The 19,548-nt window shown below is 42.0% G+C and overlaps 1 protein-coding gene across 1 annotated transcript in view; it reads left to right on the top strand.

The window, feature by feature from the left end:
• The first annotated feature begins 4,966 nt into the window (after nt 1–4,966).
• Nucleotides 4,967–19,548, top strand: part of LOC149452795 (tumor necrosis factor receptor superfamily member 10A-like) — a 32,942-nt gene continuing 18,360 nt past the window's right edge. The window contains exons 1-5 of the mRNA XM_089688943.1: nt 4,967–5,084; nt 8,294–8,428; nt 9,868–9,976; nt 13,784–13,890; nt 13,968–14,000. Coding sequence (XP_089545069.1) covers nt 4,967–5,084; nt 8,294–8,428; nt 9,868–9,976; nt 13,784–13,890; nt 13,968–14,000 — 502 coding nt within the window. The remainder of the gene's footprint in view (nt 5,085–8,293; nt 8,429–9,867; nt 9,977–13,783; nt 13,891–13,967; nt 14,001–19,548) is intronic.

Below are 19,548 nucleotides of genomic sequence, written 5' to 3'. Positions count from 1 at the left end.
TCATTGAAAAGACTACTCCAGCCAAACAGCTGCTAGTTGCACTTCCCTTGTGCATGCAATCGGGTGCAAACTGTAAGCATCCGCAGGTGACATTTAGATCAGGGGTCTCCGAACTTTCTAAACAAAGGGCCAGCTTACTGTCCTTCAGACATTAGGGGGGCCGCAATGTGGCCGTTGGGAGTAGTAAAGGTCCTGACATCAGTGGGAATAGACAACGCCCCATCTTTTGTGTCAGTGGGAGGAGTTGGACCCCAGTTTTGGGGTCATTGAGAGGAATTACACCTCATTATTGGTGTCATTGGGCCCCTTTACTGGCGTCATTGGGAGGAATTGTGCCCCATTGTTGGGTGTCATTGGGAGGAATTGTGCCCCATTGTTGGGTGTTATTGGGAGGAATAGTCCTCATTGTTGGGTGTTATTGGGAGGTATAGTCCTCATCGTTGGGTGTTATTGGGAGGAATTGTGCCCCATCGTTGGGTGACACTGGGAGGAATAGTCCTCATTGTTGGGTGTTATTGGGAGGAATAGTCCTCATCGTTGGGTGTTATTGGGAGGAATAGTCCCCATCGTTGGGTGTTATTGGGAGGAATAGTCCTCATCATTGGTGTTATTGGGAGGAATAGTCCTCATCGTTGGGTGTTATTGGGAGGAATAGTCCCCATCGTTGGGTGTTATTGCTAGGAATAGTCCTCATCGTTGGGTGTCATTGGGAGGAATAGTCCTCATCGTTGGGTGTCATTGGGAGGAATTGTGCCCCATCGTTGGGTGTCATTGGGAGGAATTGTGCCCCATCGTTGGGTGTCATTGGGAGGAATTGTGCCCCATCGTTGGGTGTTATTGGGAGGAATAGTCCCCATCGTTGGGTGTTATTGGGAGAAATAGTCCCCATTGTTGGGTGTTATTGGGAGGAATAGTCCCCATCGTTGGGTGTTATTGGGAGGAATAGTCCCCATCGTTGGGTGTTATTGGGAGGAATAGTCCCCATCGTTGGGTGTTATTGGGAGGAACAGTCTTCATCGTTGGGTGTTATTGGGAGGAATTGTGCCCCATCGTTGGGTGTCATTGGGAGGAATTGTGCCCCATCGTTGGGTGTCATTGGGAGGAATTGTGCTCCATCGTTGGGTGTCATTGGGAGGAATTGTGCTCCATCGTTGGCTGTCATTGGGAGGAATAGTCCTCATCGTTGGGTGTTATTGGGAGAAATTGCGCCCCATTGTTGGGTGTCATTGGGAGGAACTGTGCCACTTCAGTGGTATCAGTGGGTGAAATAGTGCCCAAAGGGTCAAATAAAAGAAAGCAAAGGGCCACATCTGGCTCCCAGGCCGCAGTTTGGAGACCACTGATTTAGATGATGGTTATTAGGGATGAGTGAAATGTACCTGGATTTGGTTCAAAGCTGGTTTGGCAAACATTATCTGAACCCCAAGTCAATCGGCAAGAGATTGTCAAAAAAAAGGTCACGATGAGCTGTGCAGTGGTCTGGGGGACATAAATTAAATATATTTTTTAGTGCCGAGAAGGTCTTTCAGGCAGCTTAAAAGTTAACACTGAAAATACAAAAATCTTTCAAATTGCAAGCTTGGGTGATGCCTTTCTGTAGTTGATTCTAAGCTTTCTTAGATTATTTGGTGTAAAAGTGATCGGCTAATTGGAAGCCACAGGAACAATATAGTTCAAATCTATTGCAATGTATATAAAAATAAAACAAATATAAGAATACAGCTAAAGCAATCAACTTCATACACATTGCCAAACAGCTTCAAAGCAAGCCATGTACCATAGACTGTAAGGACCCTTTCACACGGGCATTCCTTTGTTTTCATCAGTTCAGTCCAGGGGCGGACTGACAACTCATGGGGCCCCCGGGCAATAGGGGATCATGGGGCCCCTGTGTCCTTGCCCAAACCCAAAAAAGCCTATGAAAAAGGTACCAGGGGCATCTCATGGGGCCCCTACTGACCCCGAGCCCTTGGGCAGTTTCCAAATAGTCAGTCCGCCCCTGGTTCAGTCAAGCTTTTTCCAAGAAAAAACAGATCAATTCACATCAGTTTTTCATCAGTTTACATCCATTTACATCCGCTTTCGTCCATTTACATCCGTTTACATCAGTTTTGTCCGTTTATATCTGTTTTCATCCATTTTTCATCTCTTTATATCCGTTTGCATCCATTTTTGTCTGTTTACATCTATTTTTGTCCGTTCACATCTGTTTTCAGCCGTTTTTCATCTCTTTATATCCGTTTACATCCATGTTTTGTCTGTTTACATCAGTTTTTGTCCGTTCACATCTGTTTTCATCCATTTTTCATCACTTTACATCCGTTTACATCCACTTTTTGTCTGTTTACCTCAGTTTTTGTCCGTTTACATCTGTTTGCATCCATTTTTTGTCTGTTTACATCAGTTTTTGTCCGTTTTCATCAGTTTTTGTCCATTTACATCTGTTTTAATCCATTATTCATCTCTTAACATCCGTTTACATCCATTTTTTGTCTGTTTACATCCGTTTTTGTCCGTTTACATCTGTTTTCATGCATTTTTCATCTCTTTAGATCCGTTTACATCCATTTTTTGTCTGTTTACATATGTTTTTGTCCGTTTACATCTTTTTTTGTTCGTTTACATCCTTTTTTGTTCATTTACATCTGTTTTCATCAGTTTTTCATCTGTTTACATCCGTTTTCATCAGTTTTTGTCCATTTATTTTATTTTTTTATTGTCGGCCTGTAATTTTTAGGAATAACTGCCTGAAATCTATCCGAACAAGAGTCTAGTAAACATCCCGGGGATGATAAAACTTGAAACACGAAATCATAAATTATAATTTAATAAATAATCATAAAAAATAATAATATAATAATAATAAATGTAATTCAATAATATAATCAAACCAAAAACACTGAAATGTGAAATAGAGCGCCAAAGTTCGCACATCGCTGAGCAAAGTCGCAGAATCGTTTTCAGTGTCTGATGAGGAATTTCCCCCACCAATCATTATCACTCAATTCTGCAAGTGGTTCTGATTTACTATCGCTGTTCTCTAGCCGGTCTAAAACCGCTTTTGACCTAAAGGGACGCTTTTTGGACACCATGGACGTTTCTCAGTTTCCAGGCAGAAAGGGCGGTAAAAATGCAGGCAGGGTGCCGGACAAAGCACTCGGGACAAAATGTATGTGAAATGGTTTGATACAGGAATGTTATACTATGTGATTTTAGTGTATTTAGTGAATGTCACTTTTTCACATTTTCAAATTTCCTGCCAGTTCTGTCCCCCGTACGTCCCGACGTCGCAGGGAACGGAACCCGGAAGAGAGATGCTGGCATCGGCCGGAGGACATTACAGGGGACACTGCAGGAGGGACATCGCTGGAGCGCAGGACAAGGTAAGTGCTGGAGGGATCCCGGAGCAACGCTGCAGTGTATTCCTGAGTGTAGCTCAGGGTTACCGCTTGTGGTGCTGAAACTTTACCCCGAGCTACACTCGGGAATACCCCCAGGGGGGTTAAAGAAGACAAGGATCATCTTTACCGTTTTTAGGACATTTACACATTTAGACGCTAAAAGGCTTGGACTTTCGGGGGAGAAAGTGTATTATTTTGGCGTTTGGGGTTTTTGTAGACACTATTGGTACAGCGATATATTCACTTATATTAAAAAAAACCCTGCCTACCATAATATGGTGCCCTTTACACCTCGGCAGTAAAGTTGGCTCTTATCCAGACTTAGTTTGCAAACTGAGGAGGGCACCATAGTATGGGAGGCAGCGCACTCGCTGATTTTTTTTTTTTTTGTAGCCTTTTGTGACATTGTACAATGTGACGTAGGTCTTTGACGTGGTGACGTGTTTCCGGCGTGGTGGCCATCTTGGTACACCTGTGGATTCAGCTGTACACCCAAACAGATATATCCTCATCTGAAAGCATGAGGTTTTTTTCTTGAACTGGCTGCTACGTAAGTGTAATGCAAAAAATGCTGTTTGTCCCTATGGTATAATTAAATATACTACACTATGGGAGGATTCCTTTGTCTCATTTGAGAGATTGATACTACAACTTTTCCTGGAGAAGAGCCAGTGTGGGAATATTGGTCTGAGAAAACTGCCCTTGGAGTGTTTCATTACCTGGAGGATCCGTGAGAGGGATCCACTACTGCTCTTTGATCCGCAAGGGTCGAAGGGATGAGGTGAGAGGCTAATCCAGATGGTGGTTGGATTCTCAGATTTGGACGCACTCAGAAATTTGCACGAGTTTCACCTATGGTCACTAACAGTATTATTTGGAAGCACCATTTACTGTTTTATCACCATTAGTATATATATTTTTTTGGACTTTGAGATTTCATTTTTGTACTATTATTACCATCATTTCACTTCACAATAGGCACGTGGGATTGCACCATATATATGTGTATTTTTGCTTCATTCATATATATATGGATGGTGTTTTTCATACATGTTTTTCACAAGTTTTGAGCTATTTACTTTATTTGTGTTAATGATATTTAACGAGCACTTATTGATATGTATTATTAATGTTGCCATTGTTATCTAATTTCACTTAATTTGTTGATTTAAGATCCCTCATTCACATAGTTGCATTATTTGAATGTAGCGCTGCATCCCTTATTACTTTCATTGTATATGGCTCTGCTTTGCATAGTGTGCTGGAGCTGACAGGGGAGAGATCCCAACCTGTTAAGCCATCCAGCTTGACCTGCAGTAACCTGAATCACAGACTCTCACACTTACCATGAGTAACAATAGATTTGCCTACACTATGTTAGTAGCACACTAGAGGGTGCTACAGGTAGAATGTATCTCTGACCTATGACAGGTACACGTTAATGAAAAAAAAAAAAGAATTTATCTATAAAACATTTACTGTCCTAGCTTCTGTTTAGAGGGTATTCTGTGATCTCTGCCACCTGATCTCCATTCTTCTATCCTGTTCTACAGATGACAGCAGGAATGGACCAGAACAAATTACCAGCAGAACATCAAGCCAATAACAGGACAATGCAAAGCCTTCCCTGTCCGCCAAATGAATATTCCCACAATGGACGGTGCTGCATAAACTGCCCCGCTGGTAAGACTCTGCATAATTATTACTCAATACAATTCCACTGGCGGGTCTAATCTATCTATCTATCTATATTATCTATCCTATATTATCTATCTATCTATCTATCTATCTATATTATCTATCCTATATTATCTATCTATCTATCTATCTATCTATATTATCTATCTATCTATCTATCTATCTATCTATCTATATTATCTATCCTATATTATCTATCTATCTATCTATCTATCTATATTATCTATCTATCTATCTATCTATCTATCTATCTATCTATCTATCTATATTATCTATCCTATATTATCTATCTATCTATATTATCTATCCTATATTATCTATCTATCTATCTATCTATCTATCTATCTATCCATCCATCCATCCATCCATCTATCCATCCATCCATCTATCTATCCTATATTATCTATCTATCTATCTATCTATCTATCTATCTATCTATCTATCTATCTATCTATCTATCTATCTATCCTATATTATCTATCTATCCTATATTATCTATCTATCTATCTATCTATCTATCTATCTATCTATCTATCTATCTATATTATCTATCCTATATTATCTATCTATCTATCTATCTATCTATCCATCCATCCATCCATCCATCCATCCATCCATCCATCCATCCATCCATCCATCCATCTATCTATCTATCTATCTATCTATCTATCTATCTATCTATCTATCTATCTATCTATCTATCTATCTATCTATCTATCTATCCATCTATCCATCCATCCATCTATCCATCCATCCATCTATCCTATATTATCTATCTATCTATCTATCTATCTATCTATCTATCTATCCTATATTTTCTATCTATCTATCCAGCTATCTATCGTTCTCCCCCCCTAAAGTAATCAACCCCCAGATCACCAGCCAATCACATCTGTAAATGCAAAACAGTCTTTTACTGCTGAAAATTCAACCAAAACAGCTTGCTTGTAGCATAAAATAAACAAAACAGTCCACACTCCTGGTACAAATAAAACTTCTTGGCTCACTGCCCAAAAACCTGTCCCTTAACAGGGTTATGTGCCCCCCTGCCTCAGGGGTCCTGAAGGCCAGGTTACTAGCAACTTAGCCGTGTCTCACTCACAAGCAGTCCACCTCTCTTGCTCCTAAGTCTGTTCTGCTACATACTCCACTTCACAGACACCTGCTGGCTGTTTCTTGTTGCCTTTCAAGACTCCCTTGCAGGTGGTTTAACCCCTTTGGGACCCTCCTTGCATTTTGGGTTTGGAGGCTCTTTCCCACCTGAGAGTCTCCATGAGCCCCCGAATTCTGGATCCCAAATGAGAATTTACCTCTCTAGATGGTACTGTAAATCAGTTCACTCCTGTCCAAGCTGACTACCCCAGAACCCCTCACCCTGCATAAGAGAGAACCCCTGAGCACTAAAAATGTCCTATATAGTCCCCATTAGAGGGTCTATTACCCGAATAACAGGAAACATACCAGCCATCAAGGACACTCCTGGCATCCTGTACAATGTATACATTTTATGTTTCTATCCACTAATCCTATAATATCTCTCTAGTTATCTAGATATTCATCTTATCTACAGTGCATTCAGAAAGTATTCAGACCCCTTTCACTTTTTGTTGTTATGTTGCAGCCTGATACTACATTTGTTTAAAATCTATCTATCTATCTATCTATCTATCTATCTCTCTCTCTCTCTCTCTCTCTCTCTCTCTCTCTCTCTCTCTATCTATCAGGGATGCACCGATCTATCGGTGGCCAAAACATATCGACCAAAAATTGTGTTATCGGCATGCCAATAGAAAAAAAAGGTGCCAATAATGGCTTCTCTGTTTTATTATAAAAGAAATGTGTCAAGACAACTCACATGTAAAGTCGCATCGCATAGACTTTCATGCAAAGTCTCGTGCCCATAGATTTCAATGCAAAAACGCTCCCTAGTGAATTCAATACAAAATCGAGTCCCATAGACTTTTGTGCAAAATCGTATCCCTTAGACTTTCATGCAAAATTGCGTCCTATAGAATTTTGTGCACAATTGCCCCATAGTGACTTCAATGCAAAGTTGCATCACATAGACTTTCATGCAAAATCACTTCCCCATAGACTTCAATGCAAAACACCTAGTGACTTTAATGAAAAATCGCGTCCCCATAGACTTCAATGCCAAAACTCCTCCCCCCCCCCCTCAGTGACTTCAATGCAAAATCGCGTCCCCCTAGACTTCAATGCAAAAACACCCCCTAGTGACTTCAATGCAAAATCGTGTCCCATAGATTTCATTGCAAAATCACATCCCATAGACTTCAATGCAAAAACTCCAGCCACATTAATAAAATAAAAACTGTCCGTATCAGTTTCGGTTTTCGGCCACATGCATCCTGAATTTTCGGTTTTGGCACCACAATTTTCATGCACCATTACTATCTATCTAAATATCTATGTATCTATGTTTCTGTGAATCATTCTGTAGATCTATTGATCTCTTACTCTACCCAAATCCATAAATGCATCCACTCCACTATCTTTAAATCTATCTATCTATCTATCTATCTATCTATCTATCTATCTATCTATCTTATATTATCTATCTATCTATTCTATATTATCTATCTATCTATCTATCTATTATCTATCTATCTATCTATCTATTATCTATCTATCTATCTATCTATCTATCTATTATCTATCTATCTATCTATCTATCTATCTATCTATCTATCTATCTATCTATCTATCTATCTATCTATTATCTATCTATCTATCTATCTATCTATCTATCTATCTATCTTATATTATCTATCTATCTATCTATCTATTATCTATCTATCTATCTATCTTATATTATCTATCTATCTATTCTATATTATCTATCTATCTATCTATCTATCTATCTATTATCTATCTATCTATCTATCTATCTATCTATTATCTATCTATCTATCTATCTATCTATCTATCTATTATCTATCTATCTATCTATTATCTATCTATCTATCTATCTATCTATCTATCTATCTATCTATTATCTATCTATCTATCTATCTATCTATCTATCTATCTATCTATCTATTCTAGATTATCTATCTATCTATCTATCTATCTATCTATCTATCTATCTATCTATCTATTTAATATAGTTGTCATTTATAAAATATGAGTCCTTTATTTCTTGAACCCTATGATTTGGCTATGATCTCTTCCAGGCACCTATGTCTCCACTCATTGCACTGAGAACCACGGTCCGGGGTCATGTTCACCATGTACTCCAGGGAAGGAATTTGCTGCCGGATCCAATGGACTGGACTCGTGCTTGCCATGTCACCCCTGTAGATTTGATGGTAGATTTTCATTGTTATGTCTTCTTTTCCAGTCACCAGGATTACTCACTTCATGATAACGTCTGTCCATATTTTATTCTATTATTATGACTATTTACTGTTTCTTCTTTTATAACTCCCTTTCGCTGCCATGCCCCATGCTCCAATTTTAAAACTTGGGTGGTCAGACCATTTTTGCAATTTTCCATTTACAGCTTTCAGAGTTTGTTAAAGGCCCCCTAAAGTAAACCATACATTTTCTGAAAGCATAAGACCAGTAGAATAAATAGAAGGTGCTAATGATTTTTTAGGCCCCGTGATATTTGCGCAAATGTTAATCAAATCAATACTTTGCTAAAAATACACTAAAATCATTATTAGTGGACACAAACACAGCAACAAAAAACACAATTCTGTCTAAATCCCTACTAAATATAAAATCTAAAACTGCGTTGATTTAATAAATAACAAATATTTGTAAATCTTAAACTGCACCTTTTTTGCGAAATGGTGGAAACCAAAGATACTCAAAATTGTAAAAAAAAACAATTTATTTAAAAAATCTGGAGGTTATAATTTTTACTTTACAGCTGATTTTACCATACATTTTCTGAAAGCACATGACCCATAAAATAATGGGTGAAGGGTGCAGTAAATATGTCACATTTCCTGAATGGATACAGTGAGTGATCAGTGCCGATCGCTCACTGTGTTCATTCATAAACTGTAGCATAGTAAATTTGGGAAGGGCCCTGTCAGGCTGCCGGGCAGCAGGTAGGGGAGGGAGAAGGGGAAGCCAGCTAGCACTGCAGCAGTGATTGCAAGGGTGCAGTGGATCTGTGCTGCTAGGGGGGGGGGGGATTCCAGGTTGAAGAACCATGTTTGGCCCAGTTTGTGTCCTCTGAGATTACCCTGCTGTAGCTGAAGTCAGCAGGAGGGAGAGGAGGGAAGCCAGTCAGCAGTGCTGCAGGGAAGGGGCACCGGAGGATGGGTGAGGGTGGGGCCAATACAGGGGGGGGGTGTCAGAGTAGCTCAGGGGATCTACTTGCAGAGCTAAATCCCCTGTCCCCTATCAGAGCCCCCACTTACATCAGGTTCCCCATCAGAGCCCCTCTTGCAACAGGGTCTCCATAGATCCACATGTCACATTCCCCCCTTGCAACAGGGTCCCTATAGCAGCCCCCCAACATTAGGGCTCCTCTTATGACAAATAATGCTCATACATTTTTCGGGGGGGGGGGGGGCATTTGGCATCTTTGCCTGGGCTCTAGATGACTTTGTAGGGATTATTTTTGTAGAATGAGGACATGTCACATTAGAGAAGCATTGATAAGAACCGATGCTCACCTTTCGTACCCTCCTTTCATTGTAGAATGTTTGCCGTGAAATGACAGGTGCACTTTAAGAAGAATAGATCAATGAGCCTGTGTGAGCGTATTGAATGTGTGTTTTCTTCATAGATCAGGTACAGATTGCAGATTGTACAGCCACTGAAGATTATCGATGTCAGTGCAAACCGAACACCTTCTGCACCAGTAACTGCCACCTCTACTGCAAGGACTGTACAAGGTAACCCTAACCAGGGGTGATCATAGACGGCCAAATGGCTCACGAGATATGTCTATCCTTGGACTCGTGGGGACCCACTGAGCTGATAAAAGGCAAAAAATGCATCAAAATGCATCAAAAACGCTGTCTTTAGTCCCCTAGATTCTCCTTACATGGAGAATTAGAGCGGTATCAGTGCACTTATCTAGTAAAACTAGGGATAGATAAAAAATAAAACTTTTCTTTTCTCTGAAATTTCAGCAAAAATCAAGAAATTTTGCCATTTAGTGAAAGGCATTAGAGCCAATGGAAGGGGAAAGTTTCACCTGCTTATCTTTTGCCTTCCCAGGTTCATTCATCTTTCCCTCATCAAACCACTAATGAAAACTTAAATAAAACATTTTTTTTTACATTGCATACCCAGTTTAGACCCAGAGAGGTTATCACTGTGCTTCTCTATGCCATGAAGGCAGATTATGGCTGGTGGGAGGAGTCAGCAGGATGTAGATTTGTTGTATACTTGCTCCAATGTCCGTGCAACCTTCAGTATGTTGGGCGTACTACTAGACGCCTTAGAGACAGACTGAAGGAGCACGTTAATAACATTAAAAAGGGATACAAAGACCATTCCTTATCACAGCATTATAAGATCCATCACAATAGCGATCCCTCGTCACTCAAATTTATGGGCATAGGTATTGTAAATGCTCATTGGCGGGGAACAAATAGAAAACGGGCGGTATCTCAGCTGGAATCGCGGTGGATCTATGAACTTGGGTCTCTATACCCTAAAGGATTGAATATAGATTTTGATCTAAATTGCTTTTTAGACAATAGATAACAGACGGATGAAGTTTACCAACCCTTTTGGGTCCATACGGAGATATATAGATTTTTATTTGAATTGTATAAGTATTTTAAGATTAAACACCAAATCATTATGAATGTAAACATATACATGGTATTAACATACAACATCGGGTGTTTTTCTTATTATTATTTTTAACGGGATGTTTCTTCACATTTCTCGTCATCGTTTTTTAAGGCATTTTTAAGGCATTTTTAAGGCATTTTTAATCTGATATAATATTGTGATATATGAATTTAGTATCACATCATATGTTTCTATTATGTATTTATGAGATTTTGCATTGTATTGAAGTTTATGACCATATGTTTCCATATAAATTATACTCCTAGATTGTAAGCTGGAAAGAGCAGGGCCCTCGATCCCCTCATGTTTTGCATTGTATTGGTATTGTTCTGTCACATGTTCTGTCTCCCTTTGTAATGTACAGCGCTGAGCGAACTATTGGCGCTTTATAAATACTGTATAATAATAATAATAATAATACACATATATCGTATTTTTATCTGACCATATATTACAGTGCTATTTATATTTGTATACCCTTAGAGAATATCTATGCCGGGTTTCCAATGATTTTGAGTAAAATAGTATGGATTTTATGTATATTATATAAGGTCCTTTTCCTTTTTATATATATATATATATACACAATTATGAGTAATCTCCAGGTCTTCTAGGTTCAAATATAATATCCCTTAAGTATTAGATTGGATCCTAGGAGTGTGAGCAGTCTCTCTCCTTTTTTCATACAGAGGCGCTATGTGTAAAGGCTTTCTGGCTGAATAATGTTCTGAGCAGTTAACACTGCTCCTATATCCCTTTACCCTGCCAACAAAATGGCGCCGCACTGTAGGAGACTTTTTACTGCTGATCGCATTTGCGATCCACGACAAAATGGCGCCGATCGTTCGCGCATGCGCAGTAGCGCGGGAAGACGACGCCGACGTTCTGCGCATGCGCGGATAGCCGAGAAAATGGCGGGCGCATTAGGCAGAATTGCCATTCACATTATAAATAGCACAGATGAGGATGTCCTGGCTAGCCCTGGACCCTATGAATATGTGCATCGCACGAAACGCGTCAGGGGGGCAGCAGCAGCAGGACACCTAACCACCTTATGAATACATATGGTCAGTAAACTCTTTGTTATATTCTTTTATGTACCCCACACCAACCAACCCTGAATAAAGGCATCTAAAGCATTATCACGCTATGAGGTCTCTTATTGGGCACTCTGTGTGAGTGCTATCATTCGCAGTGCCCATCTGGAGGACTCAGGACCCTGGTGGTGATACCTGGTAGCGGTTTCGGATGACCTTACGTCCGTGGAGCCGGGATGGTGATCTGGGTACAATCTGATCTGGGATCTGATGATCGTTTCTTTGCCCGGTGACGCAGGATTACATATTGCGTGTATTAAACGCACATCTGGTGAGTGCGTTTTTCACCTATTTGTGTGATCACACCTATTATCACACCTTGGATCAGGACGTCCACTCACCTTGAATTAGGATCTTTACATGATCCGCACTATTGCATCGAACTTTTATGCATTTGATCACCTTTAGAGTGATATCACGCATGTATATGAACTGTACTCTAGTATTTAGCGCTGCACCATTTTACTTAACATATAGGATGATGTATATCCTTCCCGAAAACATCAGAGCACCCTGCCTCAGTACTTCTTTCAGAAGGAGAGGGGTGTTGATAGCCAGGCTGCATTTGCATGCAGAGCACCCTAGGTAATGCCCACATGAATCTGAGCTTCCACGATCGAAAGAATGAATATCCATTGAATGAAAGAGGCGGGTCAGGGACAGCCAGGCTGGGGTGGAAAGTGCTAGATGATTGTGGACGTCCTCTAACTAGGAAATGAGGTGGGCTCTGCAATGCGTTTTCAGTGCATTTGCTGTATGTCATGCAGTAAAACGCATAAAAAAAGTCCCAAGTACATGCATTTTTCATGCGTTTTCAATGCCCGTTCCATTGAAGTATATTGAACCAAAAATGCAATCTGCTGCGGGCAAAAAAGTCCCTGACCCTTTCCAAAAAACGTACTAGTTGAAAACTCACAGATGTGAACGTGACCCATGAGACCAGGGGCATATTTACCACAAGGCAAACAAGGCATTTGCCTAGGGCGGCATTTTTCAGGGGGGGGCAGCAGCATCCTTCAGAGGGCAGAGGCATTTTTCAGGGGGGGCAGCAGCATCTTTCAGGGGGCAGAGGCATTTTTCAAGGGGGCAGTGCCACCCCCCAAAAGAAGGCATGGAAGAAGGGACACATGCAGCATGGGAACCAGGTGGGATCTGAGAGAAGCTGCGGGCTGCTTGATGGTGTATGCAGAGCCCGACTCTCGTTCCCGGGGATGTCCGGAGCTGTGAAGGGGAGTGTCTTCTCTCTGGCAGGGTCGGGGGGGTTGCCAGTATATGGGGGAAGGTGGTAGTTGAAGGCTCTCTCGGGTGGGGGCTGGGGTGTTGTTGGTCAATGTCAGGCTCTCTTCATGGGGGAGGGTGTTGGTCGGTGTCAGGGTCTCTCTGTGGGGGGGGGGGGGCAATTTTTGTGTTGCCTAGGGCAGCATGAAACCTAAATACACCACTGCATGAGACATCATGTTAAAGTGACCATAGTGCGTTTCTACAAATCTGAAAACGCACAGCAAAGTGCATAGGTGTCAGTCTAGCCTTAGAGAGTGCCCATTAGGCAGGGTTGGCCAAACATCGGTTCTGAGTAACACAGATCCTCCCCTTTTTGCAGATCGTGCAATCAGCTGCCACAGCAGTGGTACCAGTGACCAATGGCAGCCTAGATCAGCTTTCGGTCCAGTGAATTCCGTTTTCTGCATTGTACGCATGATGACAATTACATTGTAACAATCCCATTGTTAGTATATAAATTAGTTGGATTAAGAGGACCATACACTACTTGACCAGTCTGTCCTCGTCTGGTTCCAGATGTCCCGAAGGGCAGTACGAGAAGCATAGGTGTACACCGACCTCCGACACCGTGTGTGAAGATATCGGCTCCCTTCACCCCAACGCCAAGGGGGATCCCGATGATTGTACGTACTCGGCGATTTTCATATCATCTCATTTATTGTCAGCTGACTGCTCACTAATGATTGTTCTATGTTTTCAGCCTCAACCCAGACGTGGGATGGAAACAGCCAAGGTACCAATTCATTTCAGTATCTTACCAAAACACTGTAATGGTTTTGGGTTCATTTTAATTTTTTTAATATATATCTGTTTTCCTATATTTAGTCCTTTACACTGGTTGTACTTATCTGTAGTCAAAAAATGCTGCGCTAGAATTATTTATTTCAGGTACTTATATAGCGCTGTCAGTTTACGCAGCACTTTACATATATATTGTACATTCACATCAGTCCCTAACCCTCAAGGGGTGTATAATCTAAGGTCCCTAACTCACATCCATACATACACATACTAGGGCCAATGTATTCAGGAGCCAATTAGCCTACCAGCATGTCTTTAGAGTGTGGGAGGAAACCCACACAGGCACAGGGAGAAAATGCAAACTCCAGGCAGGTGGTGCCATGGTTGGGATTCGAACCAGCAACCCTAGTACTGCCAGATGGACAGGCTAACCATTTAGCCACTGTGCTGCCCCATTAAATATCAAAGTGGAAAATTGGTGATGATTGCGCAAACTGATGCGCTAATAAGTGATAAGAGTGTTGTCTTATTGAAGACAGCAGATATTATAAAGTGACAACCATATCATATAAGTGCATTATAAGTCATACACAAAAGAAAATCAATAAAGAGTCCATAAATATGCCGAAAAGGTGCGTCAGCTTTTCAAAGCAGGAAGATAACGAACATTCTCTTAAACTTCCATCGTACAATCATAGGTTCACGTGACTTCCGTGATTAGAAAGAAAAGGGGTGTGCTTGCACTCACCAGACGTAAAATGATTTTACGCATGTAGTAAAAGGGACACTGATGGTCATCTGGAACCTGGTTGGAATATGGCACTTGGTATACCCAGGGACAATCCTCCGGACCACTCAATGGACCCTCATCAATGGTGGGAACCAGGGGCGGACTGACAACTCATGGGGCCCCCGGGCAATAGGGGATCATGGAGCCCCTGTGTCCTTGCCCAAACTCACAAAAGCCTATGAAAAAGGTACCAGGGGCATCTCATGGGGCCCCCTACTGACCCCGGGCCCTCGGGCAGTGCCCAAGTTTCCAAATGGTTAGTCCGCCCCTGGTGGGAACAGCTTACAGGTTTTAATTACACCCGGCAATAGGTGCGTTCAGCAACAATAGGACATCCACCTTTGAGTAGCTCAAAACAAAGCCACCAGGACAAAAAGCTGATATAGTGTAGTAATTTATTCAGGCCAATGATGGTAGTCACCAGGGGCGGACTGACAACTCATGGGGCCCCCGGGCAATAGGGGATCATGGGGGCCCTGTGTCTTTGCCCACACTCAAAGCACACCCAAAAAAGCCTATAAAATGGTAACAGGGGCATTTCTTGGGGCCCCCTACTGACCCCGGGCCCTCGGGCAGTGCCCGAGTGCTTGAATGGTCAGTCCGCCCGTGGTAATCACATATTAAAGCAACAAGCGTAATAACAGGCATGTAGCAACAGATGGCAATTGCTCCAAGCAGTGGATGCAAATAGCATAAGTACATTTGTGATAACAGATAGCTAATTGCTGTATCTGATGTGCCAAAAATAACATCTCATGCATGTAGATAGATAAGTAAATCAAGATAGCTGCTGGCCAAACACGTGGCTACAGCAGGTAGAGGTGACGTCGGCAAGGCAGGCTGGTCCTCTGACGCGTTTCGTGCAATGGCACGTTGTCAAAGGGACCCTATTCAGATTCAGAGGGGAAGGCAGCAACATGCACGTTCCTTCTTACCTCCCTTTAAATCAGGTTGATGACTTGTCTTCCTCTTTGGGCAAAAGAAGCACTAGTTCCTTTATAGGCCTGAAGTAAAGGTGTGCAGAACCTTCTTTCATGGTGGATATAGCCAAGATGTGTCCCAAAATGCAGTAGTAGGTACTGCATGACTGCCACAGTCAGCAGGGTTGAGGCTTGTGGGAACAGAGTGCCATTCTTCAGACGTAGAGAAGACATGAATCTCTCTTCTGGTGGCATTCTTTAAGAATGCTTGGGTGTAAGAGCGTGGTATCTGGAGTTGTTCTAATGCTTTTAGAGACTGTTTCCAGGATTCCCACCCTTGTTGTTTCTGCTTGGGTAAGGGGGTATCCCAGTCTGAACTTTCAGAAGTTGTCTCAGCAGTATCTTACCCTGAACGGTGAGAGGTGTAATGAAACCTAATGGATAATAAATGCTGTTCACTGTAGTCAATACTCTTAGCTTTGTGAAGGGCTTGTCACAGGCTGATGCTTGAAATGTGAATGTGTCTTGTTTAACATTCCAAAGCAATCCAAGACTGTGCTGTGTAACAGAAAGGTCAGATCCTACTTGGAATTTCTTCACACTGACAGCATGGTCATCAGAAGGAAAGGCTATCATGACCTTGTCGCTGTTAGAGATGATTTTGTGAAGTCTGAGGTTTGCAGTGGCAAGCATGTTCTGGGTTCATAGAAATTCCTTTCGACGAACTGTCTTGCATCAGATCCAAATTCTTTCTCACCCTCTTGAGCTGTTTTCCTCAGTCCATAAATTGCTACTGCAGGAGAAGGACTGTTACCGAAAACATGTACCTTCATTCGATAGTCTATGACTTCATCGTTGACATCATAATTGCGGTACCATCGGAACCTGAGGAAGTTTCTGTAATCTTCACGGATGATGAAACAGTGGAACATCTGCTGAATGTCAGCCATAACAGCAATTGGTTCTTGTCTGAAGCGAAGTAAAACTCCTATGAGATTGTTGTTCAGATTAGGTCCAGTGAGAAGATTGTCACTGAGGGAGACGCCTTCATGATGAGCACTTGAGTCAAAGACCACCCTAATCTGATCAGGCTTGCGAGGATGGTAGACACCAAAGCATGGTAGATACCAACATTCTTCTCCTTCCATAAGAGGAGGTGCAGGCTCAGCATGATCTCTCTCAAACACCTTCAGCATAAAGTCCATAAAGTGCCTTTTCATCTCAGGCTTCTGGTTCAAACTGCGATTTAAAGAAACAAACCATGATTCTGCATGTACCCTGTTTTTTGGTAGTCTCTTTCTTTGGGTATGAAATGGTAGAGGAGCTACCCAACTGTTAGAATCATTTTGGTAGAACTCTTTACTCATGGTTTTCAAGAATTCTTTGTCTTCTATGGTAGCTGCCAACTCATTGTCTTTAGTGGTTACCTCGAACACTGTGTTGCTGATGTTGTCATCCCAAAGATTAAGAGCTTTCTTATTGTCTTGTATGATGTGCTGTTGTGCACCTTTTTCAAACAGTCTTTCTTTCACAATATATTTATTTGGTCGTTGTGCAGAACAAGTTGTTCGTCCATTTGACAGGAGATGTGTTTTAAAGGAAGAGACTGAGTAGGACCTCCTGTACTTGTCTAGGCAGACATTAACCCTTCCTAGATCCAGACGCTGAGCATATGGTGCATTATGTGGACCGTTAATTTGATGAGGAACTTTGTGCACCCTTAGGATGTCTTGACCAAGTAACAGCAGGATATCAGCATTTTCATTGAGGGCTGGTATTCAGTTGGCTATGTGCTTTAAGTGAGAATGGTGAAAATCAGCTTCAGGAGTAGGGATCTCCTCTTTGATGCTTGGAATCTGGTTCCACTCATTGATAGTGGGAAAAGATATTTCCACATTGTCATTCAGAGGAGCAACTACAAGACCACTGGCTCTCCTACCTAAGACTTCTGTAGTGCCAGAACAAGTGCTTAGAGTGTAAGGCAGAGCATCTCCAGTTATGTTCAACAGTTCAAAAAACTGAGTTCTTGCAAGAGATCTGTTACTCTGATCATCCAGAATAGTATACAGTCTTATGGCCTTTTCAGGTTGACCTTTGGGGTATTCATGGACCAAGCATATCTTTGCACAGGATTTGTCACAGAATCCTTCTCCTCTGTACATGTAGAGAACACTGGGGTGGTAGGTGCTGTTTGATCTGGGTGCTCCCCACCTTGCTTTGCCTCAGGAAGATTGTTTGTGATCATAGTAGAGTTGTGCGAATGTTGATGAAGAGCTTGCACATGGTCATCACTGTCACAATCTATACATTTGATGATCACTTTACAGTCCTTTGCAAAGTGTTCTATGGAGGCACAGCATTTGTAGCAAACCCCAAATTTCTTCAAAAGTTCCTTACGTTCTTGGAGGGTTTTCTTTCTGAAGCAGATACATTTCTTAAGTGGATGTGGTTTGTTATGTATTGGACACTGGCGATTTGGGTCCTCAATTCTCTTGTTTTGATCAGTCTTTTCAAGAACTGTAGCAGATGCGGGTAGAACATTAGTCCTTTTCACTAATGCTGGACCTCTACGGTCTCTGTGCGACATATGTGTGTTCATAGGTCTTGGAGAGAGTGTACTGAGAGGGTTACAGTCCCCATATGAGAAACTTGGGTCATTCTTAGTGTCTGCAATTCTTTTGATGAACTCGCAGAAGTAGGAAAACGGAGGAAAGGCAACTCTATGTTTTTCCTTATACTTTGATCCAAGCACTGCCCATCTTTCTTGAATTCCATATGGTAGCTTGAGAACAATAGTTTTGATGCCATGAGAGGTGTCAAGGTAACTGAGTCCAGGTAGGTTGATGTCAGCCTTAGCAAGTTGAAGCTCTAATAGAACATCGCTGAGTTCTTGAAACTTTAGATTGTCGCTAGCAGAAATCCTTGGGAAGCTTTGCAACCTTTTGAATAAAGCATCTTCAATGGCCTCTGTGCTGCCAAAGGTATGTTCAAGTCTGCCCTAAGCAGCATTAAGGCCTGCAGCAGGGTTGTCAATATGAACTGCTTTGAGCCTCTTGATGCGTTCAGTAGACTGGGGACTGATGAGTAGATCTAATTCCTCTGTGGCATTGATGTCTAGGTCACTCATTGTGGCCTTAAAAGTGGATTTCCAGCCTCTGTAATTTTCAGGCTTGTAATCAAACTTGGTGAGGCCTGTCTTAACAAGCTCTCTGCGAAGCACGTATTTAGTGAACTGTATGTCCATGTTTTCTGATTTTGGGTGCATGACTGCAGGTGGAACAGAGTTGGTTGTGACGGTTGGTGGACTTACGTGGAGTGACTTGGGAACATATGTTGCTGCTAAGGCATTCAATGCCGGAGCTGGCCTAGAGTCCATTGGCATGTTGGTTTGTAGAGTAGGGTGTTTGCTAGGAGGTACTCTGCTGGTGCCAAAGTAAGATGGATGGTCTATTAAATACACAGCAGTGTCTGCGGCTAGCTGAGATGTTGCAGTCTGATGTATTGGGGGATATAAGGGCAAATTGTCTTGAGGTACAGTAGGTGCAGAGAAGAGACTTTGAGTACTTTGGCTGCTGTGACAGGGAGTTGACGTTCTGGAGAGATGTGTGAAGAACAGGGGCGGACTGACCATTTGTAAACTCGGGCACTGCCCGAGGGCCCGGGGTCAGTAGGGGGCGCCATGAGATGCCCCTGGTACCTTTTTCATAGGCTTTTTTGAGTTTGGCCAAGGACATGGGGGCCCCATGATCCCCTATTGCCCGGGGCCCCATGAGTTGTCAGTCCATCCCTGGTGAAGAATCTGAGACATAAGATACAACTGAATGTCTGGA

This window comes from Staurois parvus, unplaced genomic scaffold (genome assembly GCF_062004578.1).
Source record: "Staurois parvus isolate SC_StPar_1 unplaced genomic scaffold, SC_StPar_1.0 ptg000463l, whole genome shotgun sequence".
Lineage (NCBI taxonomy): Eukaryota > Metazoa > Chordata > Amphibia > Anura > Ranidae > Staurois > Staurois parvus.
The sequence above is the reverse complement of the archived record's forward strand: the minus strand, read 5'-3'. Positions and strand labels throughout refer to the sequence as shown.